We start from the raw sequence: 23,264 nt of genomic DNA on the forward strand, positions 1-23,264 counted from the left end.
TTAACTACGTCACTCTCCATGTTAATGAAGAATTCCACCATATTATGGTCACTCTTACCCAAGGGGCCTCTCACGACAAGATCGCTAATTAACCCTTCCTCATTGCTCAAAACCCAGTCCAGAATAGCCTGCTCTCTAGTCGGTTCCTCGACATGTTGGTTCAAAAAACCATCCCGCATACATTCCAAGAAATCCTCTTCCTCAGCACCTTTACCAATTTGGTTCACCCAGTCTACATGTAGATTGAAGTCACCCATTATAACTGCTGTTCCTTTATTGCACACATTTCTAATTTCCTGTTTAATACCATCTCCGACCTCACTACTACTGTTAGGTGGCCTGTACACAACTCCCACCAGCGTCTTCTGCCCCTTAGTGTTACGCAGCTCTACCCATATCGATTCCACATCTTCCCGGCTTATGTCCTTCCTTTCTATTGCGTTAATCTCTTTTTTAACCAGCAACGCCACCCCACCTCCCCTTCCTTCGTGTCTATCCCTCCTGAATATTGAATATCCCTGAACGTTGAGCTCCCATCCCTGGTCACCCTGGAGCCATGTCTCTGTGATCCCAACTATATCATAATCATTAATAACAATCTGCACTTTCAATTCATCCACCTTATTACGAATGCTCCTTGCATTGACACATAAAGCCTTCAGGCACTCTTTTACAACTCTCTTAGCCCTTTTTAATGCTTGCCCTGGATTTGTCGGCCTGCCACTTTTACTTTTCCCCTTTGTACTTTTTGCTTCTACGCTCACTTTACACCCCTCTGTCTCTCTGCACTGGTTCCCATCCCTCTGTTGTGAACTAACCTCCTCACACCTAGCCGCTTTAATTTGATTCCCACCCCCCAACCATTCTAGTTTAAAGTCACCTCAGTAGCCCCCGCTAATCTCCCTGCGCTTGAAGCAATAAGGGACTTCACACAGCTCCAGTGATCTGTTGAAGGTCCGTGTGTAGATGGGGGCCAGCAGATCAGCACAGGTCTTCAGGCAGGAGAGCGACACGCCGTCTGGGTCTGGCACTTTCCTGGTCTTCTACCTCCTGAACAGCTGACTCACCTCCCTCTCACAGATCCTGAGTGCAGGTATGAGAGGGTTGAAGTGAAGGGGGTTAGGGGGAGCAGTTTTTGTAATGTGGGGTGAGAAAGTGGACACTGAGATGTCGGGGTGATGGATGATGGGCGTTGCAGGTAGGTCTGTGTTTTGGCTGGGGGGAATGAAGGTGTCGAATCTACAATAAAACTTGTTCAGATCGTCAGCCAGTTGATGGTTCACCACAGCCTGGGGAATGGTTTCTTGTGGAGCCCCTTCCACACTGACACGGGGTCATTGTCTGAAAACCTGTTTTGCAGTTTTCCAATGTAGCGCTTCTTCGCTGCCTTAATCTCCCTTGTCAGCGTGTTCCTGGCTCGTTTGTACAGAATCCTGTCCCCTCTTCTGTACGCCTCCTCCTTCTTCCGACGAAGCTGACTGAGTTGTGATGTGAACCAGGGCTTGTTGTTGTTGAATGTGCAGGTTTTTGCTGGAATGCACGCCTTCACAAAAACTGATGTATGAGGTCACGATGTCAGACAGATCATGAAAATCTGTAGCTGCAGCCTCAAAGACACTCCAATCTGTGCAGTCGAAACAGGTCTGAAGTTCCAGCTTTGACTCGTTGGTCCATCTCCTGACTGTCCTGACAACAGGCTTAACCGATCTTAGTTTCTGCCTGTATGTCGGGAGAAGGTGAACCATGCAGTGGTCGGAAAGTCTCAAGGCTGCCCGTGTAACAGAGCGATATACATCCTTTATTGTCAGATTCCTCCTTCTCCAGCCTTTCCTGCTCAACTGGTTTCACCTATCGTCTTCTAAGTTGTCCTCCTTCCCCTACCTCCACCTTTTTATTCTAGCATCTTCCCCTTTCCTTCCCAATCCTGATGAAGGTTCTCAGCTTGAAATTTTCATGATTGCTGCCAGACCTGCAGAGTTTCTCCAGCATCTTGTATGTGTTGCTCTGGACTTCCAGTATCTGCAGAATCTCTTGTGATTATTAATATCGCATTTAATTAAGGCTGGAGTAACACTATTTTCACAAATAATCAAAGCAGACAATGGATATCAATCGTGATATGTGGCTTTACCTTTGCTTTGCTAATAAACCTCCTCTAAAACACCTTCCTTGTATTCCAGTTATTGTGAAAACAAAATTAAAGTACGGGAAAATACATAACAAATTCAATTTCATTTACAGATTTCATGCAATGCATGCCCAGTGACCTTAATGACCTTGAAGTTATTTCAAATATATTAGTCAATTCTCCATGACATGAACAGTCACTAAAAACAAATTCAAAGACAGATTGTCTATGGCACAATGTAATTTAGTGTGTTCCTCACCACACTGCCCAGCGATCCAAATTCTATATTTTCACTAAGTTGCTAAAACTGAAATACACTGCTCTAAGTAGCAAAATTCAACTGCTTGAAGTATATCTAAATTAAAATGCAAAACAGTAGTATTAAACAAGTGACTGATATCTCTGCATTACAAGTTTATATTTGTAATTCTCATTTCAACTTATGATTCCCAAATTACATATTAATTTAATTCATTCATAATTATTTATTCAAGAAAATCCAATGTTAAAAATCTTATTTAATTATGTCTTTACAGCCAGGTCCAGTTATAAGCAAATTCATCACATGAGGAAATATAAATTACTAGGGATACAAATACAAGATTGCTGTAAGATATCTAAAAAGGAACTCAGGAGAAATTTCTTCATTCAGATATGATTAGAAGGTAGAAACTTACCATAAAGGTTGAGACAAAGGTTGTTGGTTGAGACAAACAGCACAATGATATTTTGAAGGTGAAAAGGAGGTAAACACCACACAATGGTATTTTAAGGAATTAGATAAGTAAGTTCCAGGATGGGCTGAGTGTGGCTTCTTTCTCCACTCTAAATACCATGCAATATATATTTTTTTAAAAATCAGGCCCAGTGTGCAGGTTTGGAGAAAAGAGCAATTTCCACAAATGAAAACAAAATGAAATAACTCAGCGCCAGCTGATTTTTGAGAAGATATCTTTTTGACATTACAGCAAGTTAGATGGTGTGATAACCTTGTATTCAACGCTGTGCACTCAGCATCAGAGTGAAACTGCGAATAAAAATTGGAAGCCCCCACTAAGTTTACACATATTCTTCACAGCTCTGGGAATAGGTCTAATCACATATTTTTGAACAAAATACATTCTACTAATGCAAAACTTAGTACAAAATTAACAAGTTTTAATCACTGGAACCGAGTCAGACTTAAATTATTTCATTCAACTGTGTACCTTAACATGTGTTTTTAAAAACTCAATCCTTCAATCATATTAGAACTGTGATTAGGATCTGAAAACATCAACACTGATTTTCACTCCAGGTGAAACTACAAATTTGTTAGTTGTTGGAAAAAAACACAAATTACAGAAGTTTCAAGTTTATTTTACAGAAATACGCAGAATGTTGTTAACTTAATAAAATGAATTTACATTTTTAACACAAAAAATGAAATTCACTGGTAGGATTTTGATGATATTTTGATGTATGTAAATGTGCTAAGTTGTTGCCCATTTTCTTTCCTCTTCTATGCTTGAAGTATGGATGAAGCAAGGAGAATGAATCACTGAATATCATCGTCATCAAAGAGGTCTTCAAAATCTAAAGTTTAAAGAAGGCACATTAATATTCAGAAAAAGTTACTGTTTTTCTCTACAACCTTCTTTTCCTTCCTGTTAATTTTACATACTCACAAAACTCATCTGTTGAAAATGATAGACAATTTTCCTTAGAATACTTCCCCACATGAAACTAACATTCCCTCATTCGTACAAGAAAAAAATGTTTGATGATGCCAAAAGAACTCACATTCCTTTCTTGAGTAACAGGACTCGTAGAGTATATGATCAAAATAAAACAGTGTGAATGCCAATCTGGAGTAATATTTGAATTCAGGACTCCAAGAAATGTTTTGGGATTACTTATATGAAGGACCAAACTCTTCTCAATCCAGGTACCAACTATGCATTGCTAGGACACATATAAGCATTTTAATTTAAAATCAACCAATCTTCCCTTAGTGTAGACCATGGCATACTGCACATCTCCAGTAGTCACTATTTTCAGACTGAACAAATCTAATCATTACTATCTCTTGTAACTGAGTCCTCCAATGCTCTAAGACCACTTCACTGAACAAATTCTGGCCACTTCACAAGCCCCATGTCATTGCTCCACCACTGACGTGTCCCCAGTTACAGAATGTACACTTTTTAAACACCTGTCAAGGTAAGTTATAAATCCTCAATTTAACCATGTGTTTGATTACCTGTCTAGCATCTGTTTTCTATCTGCATTGTATTCTGTGCTGCGCATTATTGTGTTTATTGTGGTAGTTAGCCACTTGGGTGAAATGTGGTAAATTCGAAGGGAATAAGTTATGTATTTGTGCTTTACTTCGGGTAGTTCAGTTCCGGGTTCCAGCGGATGGCATATCTTTTGGTGACTGCTTAATTTCATCGTTTCAAGATTGTATGTTTTGTTCATTGCTAATAAAGGCTTTAATACAGTTCGTCAACATTATTATTGGGTCAATTGGAGGGCGCATCATACAAGGATAACAATCCACCCTAGGTCGCCAGCAGTGGCAATTGATTTGTTAGAATTGGCCATTAGAGTATTTATATTTGCAGCTCAATGTCATTCCAAGAAATACCTTGAACAACTGTACATGTTAAATGTTGATTGAGAATATTTGTGTTGTAGGTTCAAACGAAGCAAACTAACTAATTGAGATAGCACACACTAATTCCACAAGACAAAAACATGGTGGTGGTGGGAGAGCCAGGAAATGGTGTGAAGGTATTTGGCTTTTTTAAAAATCAAACAGAATCAACTGTAGGAATGAATATAATCTGCAACTCAAGTGACTTCAAGGCTTGGCTTCCTGTCTCACCACAATTTTTTAGCAATGACTCTATCAGTAGACAAAATTCAGTTGTGCAAAGTGTTCCCAATTTTTCTTCCCTAGTAAGACTTTTGCCACTTTTAGCAAGAACCGAATTTAATTCAGTACTCCAACTGAGGTCAAAATGGAAGCAGAGATTAAAATCCTATACTTCTGTCTAAGATTTCAATGAAGTTGTTTAAGGAAATACCTAATAGCTTTAACACAGTACCTTATGTGGGTTTAAGAATATCACAAATAAGGCCATCCCACATAGAAATTTATTTACCTTCTGTAATTCTCCATAAATTACAGAACTCAGTGATTATTCCAGGTTAGAAAATAAGAGGCTGAAAATGTTGTTTCAATATAGAATCCTATTTGGGAAGAACATCAATATACATATGGACACACTTCGATAACAGCAAGAAACTTGCAGTTTTGGCCACTAAAAAATTGCCTGTCAAAGTTCATTGGTTCAAAAATCAGCACTTTGAAACCTATTGAGGTCTTTTAAGTCACATCAATTTCTACAACACCATTCCAAGTATCTGAAGTAGATCTCTGCTCCTTGTTCTCAAAACAGCTTTTTGTCACAGTTCAATACCAAGCTTATAAAATAGAAATTTTGGGGAAGTTTGATGGTTGTTGAGATTTTTTTTTTATTTGTGAATTTTGGTATCTATATCATGGCCCAACAAGCGAAGGCATAAAATAATCAGATCCTTCTTTCCAATTTCAAATGTACCCATACTTACCAAAATTAGCAACTGTAGACCTCAGATTGGCTGTGTGAAAGTATTGCAAGCCTATGTGTAAAAGGTAGTATAAACCTGAAGTAGAGCAAACCCAATGTACACCTGTTCGCTACATAGGTGCCAGTGGAGTTCAGTGCAGTGCCATAGCACCACTGGCTTCAAAAAACAAAAAAAAAAATACTAACAAGGAATATCACATCAAAATTGATGTCTGCAAGATTCTAAAGAATTGAATAAACCTAAACTGGTAATTAGACACCTCTATAACCAGAAGGATGGTGATGCATAAAAGTCCACTTCCTCTCTTCAAACCGCAAAGCCTGCCAGTGCAAACTAATTCATACATTCCATTAAGGGTATTGAAGTGAATCAGTATTCTAAAATATCATGCAAATAAAAGGACTTCAATGTGAGCAGTTTACTTACAGATGCAAGCTAAAGAAATTAAAAGTATATCCAGCCACATCTAATAACCTCTCAGATACATGTAATTATCTTGTTGAAATTTCTTTGGCCATCACCGCCTCACTCAATTAAACACTTGAAAATATTTTATTGTGGCATGCAAATACGAGGGATGATTGATAAGTTCGTGGCCTAAGGTAGAAGGAGTCAATTTTAGAAAACTTAGCACATTTATTTCTCAACATAGTCCACTCCTACATTTACACACTTAGTCCTGCGATCATGGAGCATACGGATCTTGGATCTGCAGAAAGTGTCCATAGCAGGGGTGATTGATAAGTTTGTGGCCTAAGGTAGATGGAGATGAGTTATACAGCTCTCGTTACATGCACATGCAGTTCAACTCTGAGTGATTATGCAGAAAGTTTGAAGTTAATAACTCATCAGGGGTGATTGATAAATTCGTGGCCTAGGGTAGAAGATGAGATATTAACTTCAAACTTAATATAAAAATAAATAGTTACACAAAAATAAACAAATGCATTTCACAATTATAAAACTAAGTTTCAGAGTGATGGTTAATCTGTGATAATGTTCTCTATTCCAGGGATAGTCAGCAGGACTTTGTGCAGAGCAGGTGACAAAGATGATTGATGTAGGTAGAGTAGTGAATGTCACATATATGTACTTTAATAAAGCTTTCGACAAGGTCCTTTGTGATGAGATGATCCATTAGCCCACAAGACAGGAGCAGAATTATGCTGCCTGGCCCATCAAGTCTGCTCTGTCATTTCATCACAGCTGATTTATTATCCCTCTCAAACGCATTCTCTCTGTAACTTTCTAACACCCTAACTTGGCCTCCACAGCTGCCTGTGTCAATGAATTCCACATATTCATCACCCTCCAAATAAAGAAATTATTCATCTCTGTTCTAAATGGACGTCCTTCTATGGGTCCTTTAGTCCCAGACTCCCCACTATAGAAAACACCCTCTCCACATCCACTTCCTCTAAGCCTTTCAGCATTCAATAGCTTTCAATGAGATCCTCCTTCATTCTTCTAAACTCCAGCAACTACAGGACCAGAGCGATCAGCAGCTCCTCATACATAAACCTTTTCATTCTCAGAATAATTCTAGTGATGCTGCTGTGGACTTTCTCCAATGTCAGCACATCCTTTCTTAGATAAGAGGCCCAAAACTGCTCACAATGCTCCAAGTACAGTCTTGCCAATGCCTTATAAAGTCTCAGCATTACATCATTGCTTTTATATTCCAATCCTCTTGAAAAGAATGCTAACATCGCATTTGCCATCCTTACTACCAGGTAAACCTCCGAGTTAACCTTTGCAACTCCCAAGTTTCTTTGTACCTCTGATTTTTGACTGTTTTCCCTTACTCTACACCTTTATTCCTTCTACCAACACTATATTCTGTCTGCCATTTCTTTACCCATTGTCCTAATCAGTCTGCCCCTCTGCAGTCCCCCTGCTTCCTCACCTGCTCCTCCATCTATCTTCATGTCATCCGCAAACTTGGCCACAAAGCCATCAATTCCCTCATCAAAATCACTGACATACAATGAAGCAGACCCAACACCAACCTCTGCAGAACACCACTCGTCAGTGGCAGCCAAACAGAAAAGGCCCCCTTTATTCCCACTCCTGCGCCCCCTGCCATCCTATCCATCCTAGTATCTTTCCTTTTAACACCATGGGATCTTATCTTCTTTAGCAGCCTCATAGTAGCAATTTGGCAAGGGCCTTCTGAAAATCCAAATAAACAAAATCAACAGACTTTTACCTTTGTCTATGCTGTCTGCTATTTCCTCAAAAAAATTCCAACAGATTTGTCAGGGAGCATTTCCCCCCAGGGAACCCATGCTAACTTCAGCCTATCGTATCATGTCTCTCCAAGTACTCTGAAACAACCTCCTAAATAATGGACTGAAACATCTTCCTAACCACTTAAGTCAAGCTAACTGGCCTATAATCTCCTTCCTGCCTCTTTCTTCTAAAAGAAAGCAGAGACATTTGCAATTTTCCAGTCCTCTGGAACCATTCCAGAATCTAGTGATTCTTGAAAGATCACTACTAATAGCTCCACAATCTTATCAGCTTATAACTCTTTCAGAACCCACACGTGCAGTCCATCTAGTCTTGCTGACTTATCTACTTTCAGACCTTTCAACTTCTCAAGTACCTTCTTAGTAATAGCAACTGCATTCACTTCTGTTCCTTGACACAATTGAACTTCTGGCACACCATCTATATCTGCCACAGTGAAAATTGATGCAAAATACTTATTCCATTTCTTTGACCCCATTACTACTTCTCCAGCGTCATTTTCCAGAGGTCCAATGTCCATTCTCACCTCTCTTTTACTCTTTACACATCTGAAAAAAACTTTTTAGATCCTCTTCTATATCATTAGCTAGCTTACCTTCAAATTTAATCTCTTCTCTCCTAATGGCTTTTTAAGTTGCCTTCTGTTGGTTTTTAAAAGCTTCCTGATCCTCTAACTTCCCACTGAATTTTGCTATCTTATATGCCCAATCTTTTGCTTTTATACTGTTCTTGAGTTCCCTTGTCAGCCAGTTATGTCATATTCCCTTTAGAATATTACTACTTCTATGGGATGTAACTATCCTGCACCTTCGGAATTGCTCCCCAAAACTCGAGCCATTTCTGTTCTGCCATTATATCTCTCCTTTTACTCCACTGGAATATTGATACATCTGAATTTATCTTCTCCCTCTCAAACACTAGGGTGAATTCTATCATAGTATGACATTGCTTCCTAAGGACTCCTTTACCTTAAGCTTCCCAATCAAGTCTGCTTCATTACGCAACACCCAATTCAGAATTGCCTTTTCCCTCGTGGACTGAACTATAAGCTGCTCTAAAAAGCCATCTCATAGGTATTCTACAAATTCCCTCACTTGGGATCCAGCATCAACCTGATTTTCCTAATCTACCTGCATATTGAAATCCCTCGTGACTATTGTAACATTGTCCTTTTCACATGCTTTTTCTGTCTCCCATTGTAATTTGTGCCCCACATCCTGGCCACTGCTTCAAGCCCTGTATACTGTGTAACTCCTGTCAGGGTCTTTTTACCCTTACAGTCTCTCAGCTCTACTAACAAGGATTCTATCTCTTCCGATCCTACGTCACCTCTTTCTAAGCATTTGATTTCATGTTTTACCAACAAAGCCACCCCAAACCCTCTGCCTACCTTCCTGTCTTTTTGATACAATGTGCATCCTTAGCTATTAAGTTCCCAACTATGATCTTTCAGCCACGACTCAGTGATAACCACATCATACCTACTAATCTCTAACTGTGCTACAAGATCTACTTTATTCTGTAAAATACATACAGGACCTTCAGTCCTGTATTCATCACCCTTTTTGATTTTGCTCCCCTGTTACACGACAACTCATCCCACTGACTGCAAATTTTCCCTGTCATCTGCCTGTTCTTCCTCACAGTCTCATGACACACTGCTTCTGCTAATTCTGCAAATGTCCCATCCACAGCCTATCACTCCAGTTCCCATCTCCCTACCAGATTAGTTTTAACCAACTGCTCAGCAAAGCTGCCTGCAATGACATTCACACCCCCACCCCCAGTTCAGGTGTAACACATCCTTGTTGAACAGGTCATACCTTCGCCAAAAGAAACCCGTGATCCAAAAATCTGAAACCCTGCCCCCTAAACCAATTCCTCGGCCACAGATTCATCTGACAAATCATCCTATTCTTACCCTCACTGGCACATGGCAAAGGCAGCAATCCAGAGATTAGTACCTCCTTTTCAGCATCCTACCTAACTCCCTATATTCTCTCTTCAAAACCTTGGTGCTAATATGTAACATGACTTTCAGCTGTTCACCCTCCCGCTTTGATGACCCGATCCAGGACATCCCTGGCCCTGGCAATGGGAGACAATGTACTATCCGGTATCTCTTTCAGGTCAATTGAATCTACTATCCTGGTCCTCTAACAATGGATTCACCTATCAATACTGCGCTCCTCTTCTTCCCTCCCTTCCCTTCTAAGCCACAGAGCCAGACTCAGTGCCCGAGACCCGGTCACTATGGCTTTCCCCTAATTGGTCATCCCTCTAAACAGTATCCAAATTCCCAATCCAACTAATATTAGACAGATGGGGTCCATGGGAACGGCATAGTCGATTCAAAACTGGTTTTGCCACAGAAGGAAGAGGGTAGCAATGGAGGGGTGTTATTTTAACTGGAGGTCACTGACTAGAGATGTTCCACAGAGACTGGTGCCAAAACCTCTGTTACTTATGGTAATGATTTATATAGGTGGGCAAATTAACGAAGCTTGTGATAACACAAATCTGGTAAAGTTATGAATAACGAAAAAGGTTGTCAAAGGATTGAACAGTTAGAAATGTGCACAAAAAAATGGCATATGGACTTCAATCCAAACAAATACAAGGTGATGCAGTCTTGCAGGTCAAACATAAGAGAAAGTATCCAGTTAAGGGCAGAAGCTCAAGGAGCATTCATGTACAGAAGGATCTTGGGGTACAAGTCCATAAAGTGGCAACACAAACAGATAGGGTGGTATAAGGGTAGCAAATGGCACATTTGCTTTCGCTTAGTCGGGGTGTTGAGTATAACAATTGAGAAGTCATGTTACAGCTGTATAAAACTTTGGTCTAGCGACATTTGCAGTACTGTGTGCAGTTCGGGTCACTGCCTTACAGGAAGGATGTGGAGGCTTTGCACAGGGTGCAGAGGTGACTCACCAGGATGTTGCCTGCATTAGAGTACTAGCTAAAAGAAGAGGCTGGAGAAATTTGTGTTGTTTTCTCTGGAGCAGCTAAGACTCAGGAGACCTGGCTGAAGTTTATAACCTTACAAAAAGCTTAGGTAAGGTAGACAGCCAGTCTTTATCTCCCAATGTGAAAATATCAAATACAAGAAGGCATAGCTTTCAGGTGAGAGGGGAAAATTTAACTGACACTTATGAAACATTTGTTTTTATACAGAGTGACAGGTACATGAAAATGTGGTATCGGGGAAGTTTTGAAAGCAGATATGATAGCTATGTTTAAGAAACACTTATGACAGGCATATGAACAGGCAGGGAATGGTGGGATAAAGACATTGTGCAGGGAGATGGGATTCATTTAAACTGGCATCATGACTGTGGGCTGAAAGGCAGGTTCCCATGCTGCACTATTCCATGTTCTAATCTAATTGGTCTGGAAGAAACACAAAGGAGGTTCAAGCCTCTGCTGACAACGTTCCCTCTAAACACACTTTATATCATGGAAAGGATACTTCTAGTGGCTAAAACATGGCATGTACAGTTCCTTCCTCAATTTAAAAATTTCTAAATGCTGCATGTATAGGCTCTACTTCAAGTGAGCTTGCAGAAATAAAGTGGAAAGGGGAATGGTGTTTCCCCAAAATTACCATATTCACTGTACACAACCGTGACCCAAAACAAATGAAAAACTAAAACACAAAAGTTTATAAATGTTAAGTATAGACAAGGTAGACAGTAGGGTCTTTATCCCAGGATGCAAATATCAAATACTAGAAGGCATAGCTTTAAGGTGAGAGTGGGAAATTTAAGAGAGATTTATGAGGCAAGTATTGTTTTTAAATACCCAGAGCAGTAGGTGCATATCTTCAAAAAGATAAGATAGAAACATAGAAAATAGGTGCAGGAGTAGGCCATTCGGCTCTTCGAGCCTGCACCGCCATTTATTATGATCATGGCTGATCATCTAACTCAGAACCCCGCCCCAGCCTTCCCTCCATACCCCCTGACCCCTGTAGCCACAAGGGCCATATCTAACTCCCTCTTAAATATAGCCAATGAACTGGCCTCAACTGTTTCCTGTGGCAGAGAATTCCACAGATTCACCACTCTCTGTGTGAAGAAGTTTTTCCTAATCTCGGTCCTAAAAGGCTTCCCCTCTATCCTCAAACTGTGGCCCCTCGTTCTGGACCTCCCCAACATCGGGAACAATCTTCCTGCATCCAGCCTGTCCAATCTCTTTAGGATCTTATACGTTTCAATCAGATCCCCCCTCAATCTTCTAAATTCCAACGAGTACAAGCCCAGTTCATCCAGTCTTTCTTCATATGAAAGTCCTGCCATCCCAGGAATCAATCTGGTGAACCTTCTTTGTACTCCCTCTATGGCAAGGATGTCTTTCCTCAGATTAGGGGACCAAAACTGCACACAATACTCCAGGTGTGGTCTCACCAAGGCCTTGTACAACTGCAGTAGTACCCCCCTGCTCCTGTACTCGAATCCTCTCGCTATAAATGCCAGCATACCATTCGCCTTTTTCACCGCCTGCTGTACCTGCATGCCCACTTTCAATGACTGGTGTATAATGACACCCAGGTCTCGTTGCACCTCCCCTTTTCCTAATCGGCCACCATTCAGATAATAATCTGTTTTCCTATTTTTGCCAGCAAAGTGGATAACTTCACATTTATCCACATTAAATTGCATCTGCCATGAATTTGCCCACTCACCCAACCTATCCAAGTCACCCTGCATCCTCTTAGCATCCTCCTCACAGCTAACACTGCCACCCAGCTTCGTGTCATCCGCAAACTTGGAGATGCTGCATTTAATTCCCTCATCCAAGTCATTAATATATATTGTAAACAACTGGGGTCCCAGCACTGAGCCTTGCGGTACCCCACTAGTCACCACCTGTCATTCTGAAAAGGTCCCGTTTATTCCCACTCTTTGCTTCCTGTCTGCTAACCAATTCTCTACCCACACCAATACCTTATCCCCAATACCGTGTGCTTTAAGTTTGCACACTAATCTCCTGTGTGGGACCTTGTCAAAAGCCTTTTGAAAATCCAAATATACCACATCCACTGGTTCTCCCCTATCCACTCTACTAGTTACATCCTCAAAAAATTCTATGAGATTCGTCAGACATGATTTTCCTTTCACAAATCCATGCTGACTTTGTCCGATCATTTCACCGCTTTCCAAATGTGCTGCTATCACATCCTTGATAACTGACTCCAGCAGTTTCCCCACCACCGACGTTAGGCTAACCGGTCTATAATTCCCCGGTTTCTCTCTCCCTCCTTTTTTAAAAAGTGGAGTTACATTAGCCACCCTCCAATCCTCAGGAACTAGTCCAGAATCTAACGAGTTTTGAAAAATTATCAAAGATGTAAGTGGGGAACTCAGCATATCAATAGTAGACAACTGTGACTCAAGACAGATTAAAATACTGAACACATAAAACAATGCTAACAGAATGGCAGAGTTAAATAAAAGTTAAAACTGTAACTCAAGAGGCTACAAGATAGCTAGTACAAGTTAAAAAATGTTGCGTGAGGATTCTGTATTCTCATTCATTTCATCTCTGGGGGGTGTCTGCTGTGATCAATGACATTTTACCTTCTCTCAGACAACAATCAGAAACATCAATGGCATTTATTCAAGATGCTGCCCGACCTAATGTGCATTTTTGAGCACTTTCTGATTTTATTTCGGATCTCCAGCATTTGACTTTTATTACTTACTGAAGCATCATCGTATTTGGCAGTGGGGTGGGAACCGGAGTGAAGGGATAGGACAGATGGTAAAAAAGTAAAGATAGTGTGCAGTCAGACTGTCAGGAAGGGCAAGCAGATGATAGGACAAAATTACAGCCAGCAGGGTATCAGTGCATTAGGGATGCAGTTTCAAAAGGGGTAGCAAGTGTTACATCTCAGTGCACACAGTATAAGGAACAAGGTGGATGATCTTGTTGCACTATTACAGATTGTCAGGTATGATGTTATGGACATCACTGAATCGTGGCTGAAGGATGGTTGTAGTTGGAAACTGAATTCCAAGGTTACATGTTCAGAGGGTTAGGAAGGTAGGCAGAGGGAGGTGTGGCACTGCTGGTAAAGAATAGTAACAAATCAGTAGAAAGACGTGACATAGGATCGGAAGATGTTGAATCCGTGCTGGTTGAGTTAAGAAACTGCAAGAGCAACAGGACCCCGATGGCAGTGACATACAGGCTTCCCAACAGTAGCTGGGATGTGGACCACAGATTATAACGGGAAATAGAAAAGGCATATAAAAGGGCAATGTTATAATATTCACGAGAGATTTTAACACGCAGGTCAATTGGGGAAAATCAGGTTGGTAATGGATCTGTCGAGAGTGAGTTATTGAATGCCTCTAAGATGCCTTTTTAGAGCAGTTTGGTGTTGATCCTACCACGGGATCAGCTGTACTGAATTGGGAGTTATGTAATGAACCCGAGGCAATTAGGGAGTTTAGGGTAAAAGACCCCTTAAGAGGCAGTGATCACGAGATGATTGAGTTCAACTCGAAATTTGATAGGGAGAAAGTAAAGTCTGATGTTGCTTTTTTTCAGTGGAGTAGAGAAATTATAGTGGTATGAGAGAGGATTTGGCCAAAGTAAATTGGAAGGAAATGCTGGCAGGGATGACAGCAGAGCAGTAACGGCGTGAGTTTCTGGGGAAAATGAAGGTGGTGCAGGATAAACGTATTCCAAAGACAAAGAAATACTCAAATGACAAAATATTACAACTGTGGCTGACAAGGGAAGTCAAAGCTATTGTAAAAACCATGAGAGGACATGTAACAAAGCACAAATTAGCAGGAAGATAGATGATCAGGAAGCTTTTAGAAACCTACAGAGAGCAACTGAAAGAATCATCAGGAGGGAAAAGATGAAATATGCAAGCAAGCTGGCAAACAATATCAAGTGGATAGTGAAAGCTTCTTCAGGTATGTCAAATATAAGAGAGATGAGTGTGGATATACGTCCACTAAAAAATGAGGCTGAAGAAATAATAACAGGGGACAAGGAGATGGCAGATGAACTAAACTGAGTATTTTGCATCAGTCTTCACTGTGGAAGACACGAGCAGTATGCCTGATATTGTATTGTGCGAAGAAAGAGAAGTGGGTGTAGTTACTGTTACAGGGGAGGAGGTGCTCAAAAAGCTGAAAAACCTTAGGTGTACACAAGCCACCTGGACCAGATGAACTGCACCCAAGGGTTCTAAAAGAGGTAGTGGTAGAGATTGGACGCAAAAGTAATGGATCTTTCAAAAACCACTGGACTTTGGCATGGTGCCAGAGAACTGGAAAATTGCAAATGTTACTCCATTCTTTAAGAAAGGAGGAAGGCAGCAGAAAGGAAATTACAGCCCAGTTAGCCTGACCTCAGTGGTTGGGAAGATGTTGGAGACAATTGTTAAAGATGAGGTTATGAAATACTTGGTGACACAGGACAAGACAGGACAAAGTCAGCATGGTTTCCTTAAGGGAACATCTTGGCTGACGAAGCTGTTGGAATTCTTTGAGGAGATGCAGTGAATATCGTATATTTGGACTTTCAGGCCTTTGACAAGGTGCCACACAATGAGGCTGCTTACCAAGTTAAAAGCCATGATATTACAGGAAAACTTCTGGCATGGTTAGAGCACTGGCTGATTGGCAGGAGGCAGTGAGTGGGAATAAAAAGTGCTTTTTCTGGTTAGCTGTCAGTGACTAATGGTGCTCCAAAGGCGTCAGTGTTGGGGCCACTTCTTTTTATGCTGTATATCAATGATTTAGATGATGGAATAGATGGCTTTGTTGCCAAGTTTGCAGATGATACGAAGATCGATGGAGGTACAGGTAATGTCGAGGAAACAGGTAGGCTGCAAAAAGTCTTGGACAGATTAGGAAAATGGGCAAGAAAATGGCAAATGAAATACGTTGCTGGAAAATGCATGGTCATATACATTAGTAGTAGAAATAAATGTGCTATTTTCTAAACAGGGAGAAAATCCAAAAAGCTGAGATGCAAAGGGACTTGGGAGTCCTTGTACAGAACATCCTAAAGGTTAACTTGAAGGTTGAGTCAGTGGTAAGGAAGGCGAATGCAATGTTAGCATTGATTTCAAGAAGTCCAGAATAAAGAACAGGGATGTGACGCTGAGGCTTTATAAGGCACTGGTGAGGCTTCACCTTGAGTATTGTGAACAGTTTTGGGCTCCATATGAAAGAAAAGATTTGCTGGCATTAGAGAGGGTTCACAGGAAGTTCACAAGGATGATTCCGGAATTGAAAGAGTTATTGTACAAGGAACTTTTGATGGCTCTATGTCTGTACTAGCTGGAATTTAGAAGGATGAGGGAGGATCTCATTGAAACCTTTCGAATACTGAAAGGCCTAGACAAAGTAAATGTGGAAAGGATGTTTCCTATGGTGGGGGAGTCCAGGACAAGAGGGCACAGCCTCAGGATAGGGTGGAACCCATTTAAAACAGAGATACGAAAATTCCTTTAGCCAGAAGGTAGAGAATTTGTGGAATTTGTTACCATGGGCAGCTGAAGAAGGCAGGTTATTGGGTGTTTTTAGGGCAGAGATTGATAGGTTCTTGATTGACAAGGCACCAAAAGTTACCGGGAGAAGGCCGGGGAGCGGGGCTGAGGAGGTAAAAAAAGGATTCAGCCATGATTGAACGGAGCAGCAGACTTGATGGGCCAAATATCCTAATTCTGCTCTGTTGTCTTATGGTCTTATTAGTTTGAAACCTGGCCACAGTCAGAGCTGAGTAGTTATAGCCTGACTCCATGCTTCACTATGTACAAAGTAGCTATCATACCTAGCTTTGGATTTCAGGATATCGGTATTAGATCACAAGAGAATGCTTATGATAGAATCTGGAGCAAAAATCCTTGACTAACTCAGAGGGTAAGGAGGCATGTGTGGAGTGTAGTGGGCATCTGGATAAAGGAACTCGACCTGAAATGTTGACTATCCGTTTCCCACCATGGATCTTGCATGACTTGTTGAGTTCCTCCTGCATTTTGTTTTTTTGCTATAAGTACTGGATCTGAAGTTATAAGAAACCTGACAATTTCAATAAATATTTACATTTTAAAAATACAATTGAAAATCAATTTTAAACTTCTGTAACTTAAATTACTTTCGTAACAAAAGTAATGCACAAATATTTCCCTGAACGTAGCAGTTCAAAAAGCAGCATCTGCCCTCTAGTTGTGAACAATACCACTTGCAATTAAACATCCAAGTCATGAATGCACTGAAAAATTGTTCCGCTGGTTATTATATTTCCCCAGCAAATTTATTTTCTCAAAGGGGTCATTTCTAGTAAAGCAAGGTGAAAGCCAAATTCCACTGACCAGCCATGAAACCAAAACAAAAGACATGAGAATTCCAAATGTTTAAAAAGTTCATTTTTTTTTAAGTTGACCATGCTTCTTTATATTAGTTTTAAATACATCATTATTTGCTTAACCCAGCTAACAAGTACATCAGTGGGATACTTTTGGTAAAGCAGCACACAAATAGCACAGTAAATGTTCTATTACTTAGTTTGAAACTTTAGTGCTCTACTTTCCATCCTGTGGAAAGCAGCAGTGACGGTTTTGGGTTTGCTAACCGCAATGTTCTAAACTCAAAGATCTTAATCCCTATGCGATATAGATTGCAATGGGTACCCTCACTAAAAAGTTATATTGTAACCTACTCTTCAAGGACTATTTCACTTCCCTGTTTATTCTCAATGGCGAGTTTAACTGCCAAATCCACTATTTAAGCAGTGGGCTCTCCTCTCCCTACCAAGCAGGAGCTACTTCTAGGTAGCAAAGTAGTTTAAAGACAGTTCATTTACTTTTAGTGATACATGTTTAAATCCTGGCTGGCGGGGTGGACATATGTCTCTACCAAAGGAGGTGTAAGACACTTCTACACTCCATACGTCTGCAGGTCAACCTTGAGCAAGATGTAGCTTCTGTTTGCACCCACCCACCACTCCCAACCTCCGATCAGGATCCCATGAAGTCATAAGAGAAGATAATGGTGGTGGTATGAGCAGCTGGTGCATATTTTGTTTGGTTATGCATGCTTTGATGCCAGGTCGAAGACAGTCTCTGAAGAGTATTAATAATTATTGGGGTCACCCGTCTTGTAGAGACACTGTGCAAAAGAATGCAATGGCAAGCCATTTTGCCAAGAACAATCATGGTACAGATGGAAGACCATGATCACCCAAGTCATACAACATGCCAAATAATGATGAATATGATGGTTAAATCCACAAAAAATTCTTAAAACACATTTAAAACTCACAGGGCATATCTTATAGAAGATTTCCAAGTTACAAATAGTTTCCAAAACAAATGATTTCCAAAACAGATGCAATTTCTATAAGCTAAAAAACATACCAATGATGTAGACAAATGAATTTATATATAGGCATCTGTTAGTCTCGAGAGACCATGGATTTGCGCCTTGGAAGGTTTCCAGGGTGCAGGCCTGGGCAAGATTGTATGGAAGACCGGCAGTTGTCCATGCTGCAAGTCTCCCCTCTCCACACCACCGATTTTGCCCATACAGCTTGACACCGGTGTCGTCGCAGAGCAATATGTGGTTAAGTGCCTTGCTCAAGGACACAACACGCTGCCTCAGCCAAGGTTCAAACTAGCAACCTTCAGATCACTAGATGAACGCCTTAACCAGTTGGCCATGCGCCAACACAAATGAACTATCTGTTGCAGAATTCAAAGGCAAAGGAATGGATTCTACTTCACCCTGTTTCTGTCATCCTTCTTACTGTTCCTGGACCATTCCCAATAAGCCTGACTGCTCTCTACATTCTTCTGGGTTTTTTTGCCACTTTGGGGACTTCACATGCATATGATATTTTTTCAGATACCTTCAAACACAAATACTCTAAAAGTTTCTGGAGGTACAGTTTCCAGGTACCCACAATTAATGTTTTGAAGCTGACTCTCTGAACATATACACACTCCAACTACTAACAGATCAGCTATTTGATGTGCTATGTGGTAGTATAAATCTGGTCTGCAAGCTTCCTTGAACTAAGTAATTTAACACATTGTCTGGTTTGAAACGAGCCCCATTATCTTACAGTGCAACTTCTGAGAAGTCAGCCCAGGTGCTCTGACTAAGCATCTTGTGTTCTATAGACAGTTCTTGTTTTCAAAGCTGTCCTTTTAATTTCAGACTGATTATTGCTTGCCGCTTACATTAAGAACTGAAGACCGGCTCCCGTTTACAACAAGACCAAAGAATATTGGTTGGAAGTTTATCTTACTCAAAAACTACCCTTTAATGTCTAGAAGTTTCACCTGCTATGTTAGATATAAAAGCTTAGCTATGAAGAAAGCTCCCTTGACCCTCAACAGTGAATCCACCAGAAGATAATTGGAGAGGTTGCAGAACGAAAAAAATACCCACAAGAAATGATACCCAATACAGATACAGTTCTCAACACAAGTCATTAGATCTTTGAGTCAGCTTCTCAAGGTCACCAAACAGTGCTATTGGTTCATTATTGCAGCAAATTCTGACCCATTTCTCATACAACCGTCTCAAGAGTCCTACATCAAATAGTGGTTCAGGTCTTAACTCAGTTTAAAACTAACCACAGACACCAGTGTAAAAATCCGCAATGTTTTAACATGCTAAACTGAATAGCTGAAGTGGGAAATTTTGGTTAAAAGTCTTACTCAGAATCCACATGATAGCAAATGAAAAATAGTGCAAGGAAGGTTAGACATTCAATTGAAACCTGAGAGCAACAATGTGGCTAAGAAATCAAAACTTTGTTCTGTATTTCAAGAGGGGTTTGGATAAGTACACAGGTGAGAATGGTTTGGATATGGTACAGGTGCAGGTAGATTGGCAAAAGATCAGGCAGCATGGACCAGATGGGTCAAAGGGCCTGTTTCTGTGCTGTGGTAGTCTATGACTCTATAATACGTCCTAGCTATTTATTATGTATGTTACAAATACCAAGTGTTTGAAATACAGATTTAATAGAAAAATTCAATTAACTTGCAAATTTCCAAAGATATGGTTGAAAATTACAATGACTACTAAAATTGAGACTGTCAACATTTTGATGCCTGGATTGTGCATAAATAATCTATTTCAGCCAGTGCCATTTTCCCTGTTGCAGTGAGCAATATTTCAAGTTAAATGACTTAGAACTGCATCATTAATGTTTCTTCCACTGGGATAAAACAAGATGAAATTTCACTAGAAAGCCAGAGAAGCCAAACAAAAAATATGAAAACAAATGGGAAGACTTTCAGAATCCATAAATGTTAATCTCTGTCTCTTTTGAATTTGTTGTCCACTTTTATTAATTTCCTACTGTAACTTTTGCTGCAACATTTCTTTGAACATGGCTGGTTATACTGTATACTACGAGGTATTGCAGCTACACTTATATGAAGAGCAAGTAATCCAAAATTGCAGGCAAGAGCATCAGCAATTATTCTGCTGCATTCCTTGAAGTGATTACGTTCATCTTTCCACTCTTCTCAGTCAAACACAAGCCACTTAAGCTTTGCAAGTGAAGATCATTTAGTGCAAGGCGTGAGAGAGAGTCTCCAGAACATTACAATAAAATGTGAAACAGAGATCACACACCAGTACAGCTTAAAAAAAAACTAGGCACTACATCTTGTGAATTCTGAACAATATGGGCCAAAGAAGCAACAAAAATATGTGAATAAAACGGAAAGAAAAATGGGCAAAGTTGAAAATCATATTTAAAGCAGAATACTCAATTGGCCACAATACATTCTCAATAAACAAAAAGACTGTGCAAAAAACAAAACAATATTGATAAATCACTCACCATTAAAGAAATCTGCATGAACTGCTTTTTCATTAGCTGCAAGGTCCATCAGAAGTCCCGAACTTCCCCCTGCCTGAAAAGTTAACATAATGTTTGGACTTTACAGAACTAAACTCTTTGATTTAATTTCTCTGCCAAACTCAAAACTGAGTTTGTGTTCTGTTATTTAATCTAAATTAGGGCAACAACTGGGAAGGTTTAAATTAGTGGGAAAAAAAATTGCGTTCCAGATCCCTGCTGAAAGTATGCCTACATGGGAACGAACTGGTGAATCACGTTGGGCTTGTGAGCAAACTGCTGATATTCACTGAATAATTCTCATATCAAGAATATTTACTTGAACAATGCACTGGTATGTGGATTCATATAAAAGTACACTTGTAAGAATTTATTGCAATTCAAACAAGTCTACTAGAATAAAAAAGGTGAATGTACAATAGCAATGGAGAAAATAAAAAAAGGAGATAATGCACATCATGAATAACAAAACTAGACTTAAATGTCCAGTAGCTTCTAGTTGTAGCCAAGTCTCTGTAACTGGGTATTGAGTAATGCAGATAACTAAAAGGAGAAACATTCTCATTCACCCTTTACTCACCGCACACAGTTACCTGGTGCTGGGGCTGGTGCAAATAGAGAACAGAATAAAGCGGCACAAGGTGAGGTAAAGGTGCTAAAGTTAAGGAGTTGTTTTTTTAAAGGAGAGAGAACACTGTGAATGGGCTTAGGGAGCTTTCAAGAAAAGATTGAGAAAAGAGAGCACTTCTTATGCTGGAACAAGTCATCAACAGACAAAGACAAGGCCAAGAGAGATTTGTAGATGAAAATGGATTCTAAATTGATGTGCCAGGATTTAGGAAATAATGGATGTTATTGGGAATTAATTTTATACTGGTAGCATAGATCTGAATGTATTGCAGCTTACATTAAAAGGAATTCAGGATATACTGTAGAGAATGCTGGAATGGGAATAACAAAGTTAAGAAAGTGGTCACCAAAGTTTTGGAGGCACGTTAAAATTCAACGTAAGGAGAATATAAAGTTTATGTACAGTTTTGTTTAATTTAAATGAGAAACTATATAGGAGTTCCGAATTAGACTCACTAATGTTAAGAGAATAAGTTGTGTTTGTTCTTTGCAATGTTGGTTAAAGTACATAATAATTATTGTTTTCTGCTCAATGCTATTACGAAGATGTTATCCACGCAAAGAAACCAATTCAAGCTCATCAATTGCATTGCCATGGGGACAGCAAGTGGGTAAAGGGAAATAAGAAAACACACTGGAGTGTAGTTCCGCGTCTGAGCAGAAGGATGGAAAGATTAATAATCAGATACAAGGAATAGGATGGAGGATGCAGGGAATGATAGAATAGGGTAGGGAAATCATTATGTCAAAGGGAGACTATCACGTCTCCTACAGTCTCTGTAAATTCAGCCTGGGGCTCTCATGTTTCGGCACCATATGGCCTGAGCCTGTGACAACTCCTCTTCTTCGCACCAACCTTCCCCTGTCCTCCTCCCGACACTAAGCCTCATCCAAATCTATGTCGAGTTTCCCTGAACAATCCTTCCCCTCCTCTCCCCCCCCCCCAACAAAGCCGGGCCGGCACTGAATCCTTCCCTTCTCCCTTTCGCCTCTCACCTCATCCAGGTCTACATATGGCCCAGCACCTTCCGGAAACATCTCATCCACCGCCGGTTTCATTCTCACTACAATTCCCTGTAACGGACCAAAAGCCCGGACTCAAAACCGGAACTTCCGGTGCACCGCCGTTTCTCTGTCGCTGGAAACCAGCGCCGCGGATAAAGGATCTGCTTTCCCAAATTATCACCTTTTCTGGGGGCTGAGGCAGAAATTGTAGGGGCTATTTTACTGTAAAGGTTCTCGAACCTATTCGTGTTTACAATATAAAAAATTTTATTTTGCATTTTGAAGGCAACAAATTTGCCTTATTGGTGCAAAGTTGTCTTGTGAGCGGGAGAGAATTGGGAGTTATGTCGAATCTTCAATCAATGAGCGTACCTGAAGGTTGTTACTAAGGTAAATAAATATACATTTAAAGTCAGAAAGACAACATAACCTTCAAAATATAGGCACTTTCCGATTTGTTTATTTGCTGACTCTCAATAGCACAACTTAGAACTTACTGGATTAAGGTAAGTGCCAACCCTGATCTCCAGCCACAGTCACTGTGTTTACACAGACATAATAGACAACTTGGTTCCTAAGGATTCAAACCAGCACCACTGTTTTTCTTGATATATTTTAAAGACCCGCACCTGGATGAGTCGGGCAGTATTTCGAAAATTGCAGCTATCTGAAAATATGGTGAATGGGGTGCTCAGTGATATATTTCAAGATCATATAGTTTGATGAATAGTGGAAAGAAATGGAAGGTTGCAAAGGATGTATTGTGAGCATGACT

The 23,264-nt window shown here is 40.3% G+C and overlaps 1 protein-coding gene across 1 annotated transcript; it reads right to left on the reverse strand.

The window, feature by feature from the left end:
* Positions 1 to 3,470: 3,470 nt before the first annotated feature.
* On the reverse strand, positions 3,471 to 22,614 carry cops9 (COP9 signalosome subunit 9). The gene is made up of 3 exons (XM_063044935.1): positions 22,481 to 22,614; positions 20,837 to 20,909; positions 3,471 to 3,703 (listed from the first exon to the last, which is right to left on the reverse strand). The coding sequence occupies exons 1-3, from the start codon at positions 22,541 to 22,543 to the stop codon at positions 3,666 to 3,668; spliced, it is 174 nt and encodes a 57-aa protein (XP_062901005.1). The 5' UTR covers positions 22,544 to 22,614; the 3' UTR covers positions 3,471 to 3,665.
* Between the last annotated feature and the right edge of the window lie 650 nt (positions 22,615 to 23,264).

Source organism: Mobula hypostoma, chromosome 4 (assembly GCF_963921235.1).
Source record: "Mobula hypostoma chromosome 4, sMobHyp1.1, whole genome shotgun sequence".
NCBI classification, from domain to species: Eukaryota; Metazoa; Chordata; class Chondrichthyes; order Myliobatiformes; family Myliobatidae; genus Mobula; species Mobula hypostoma.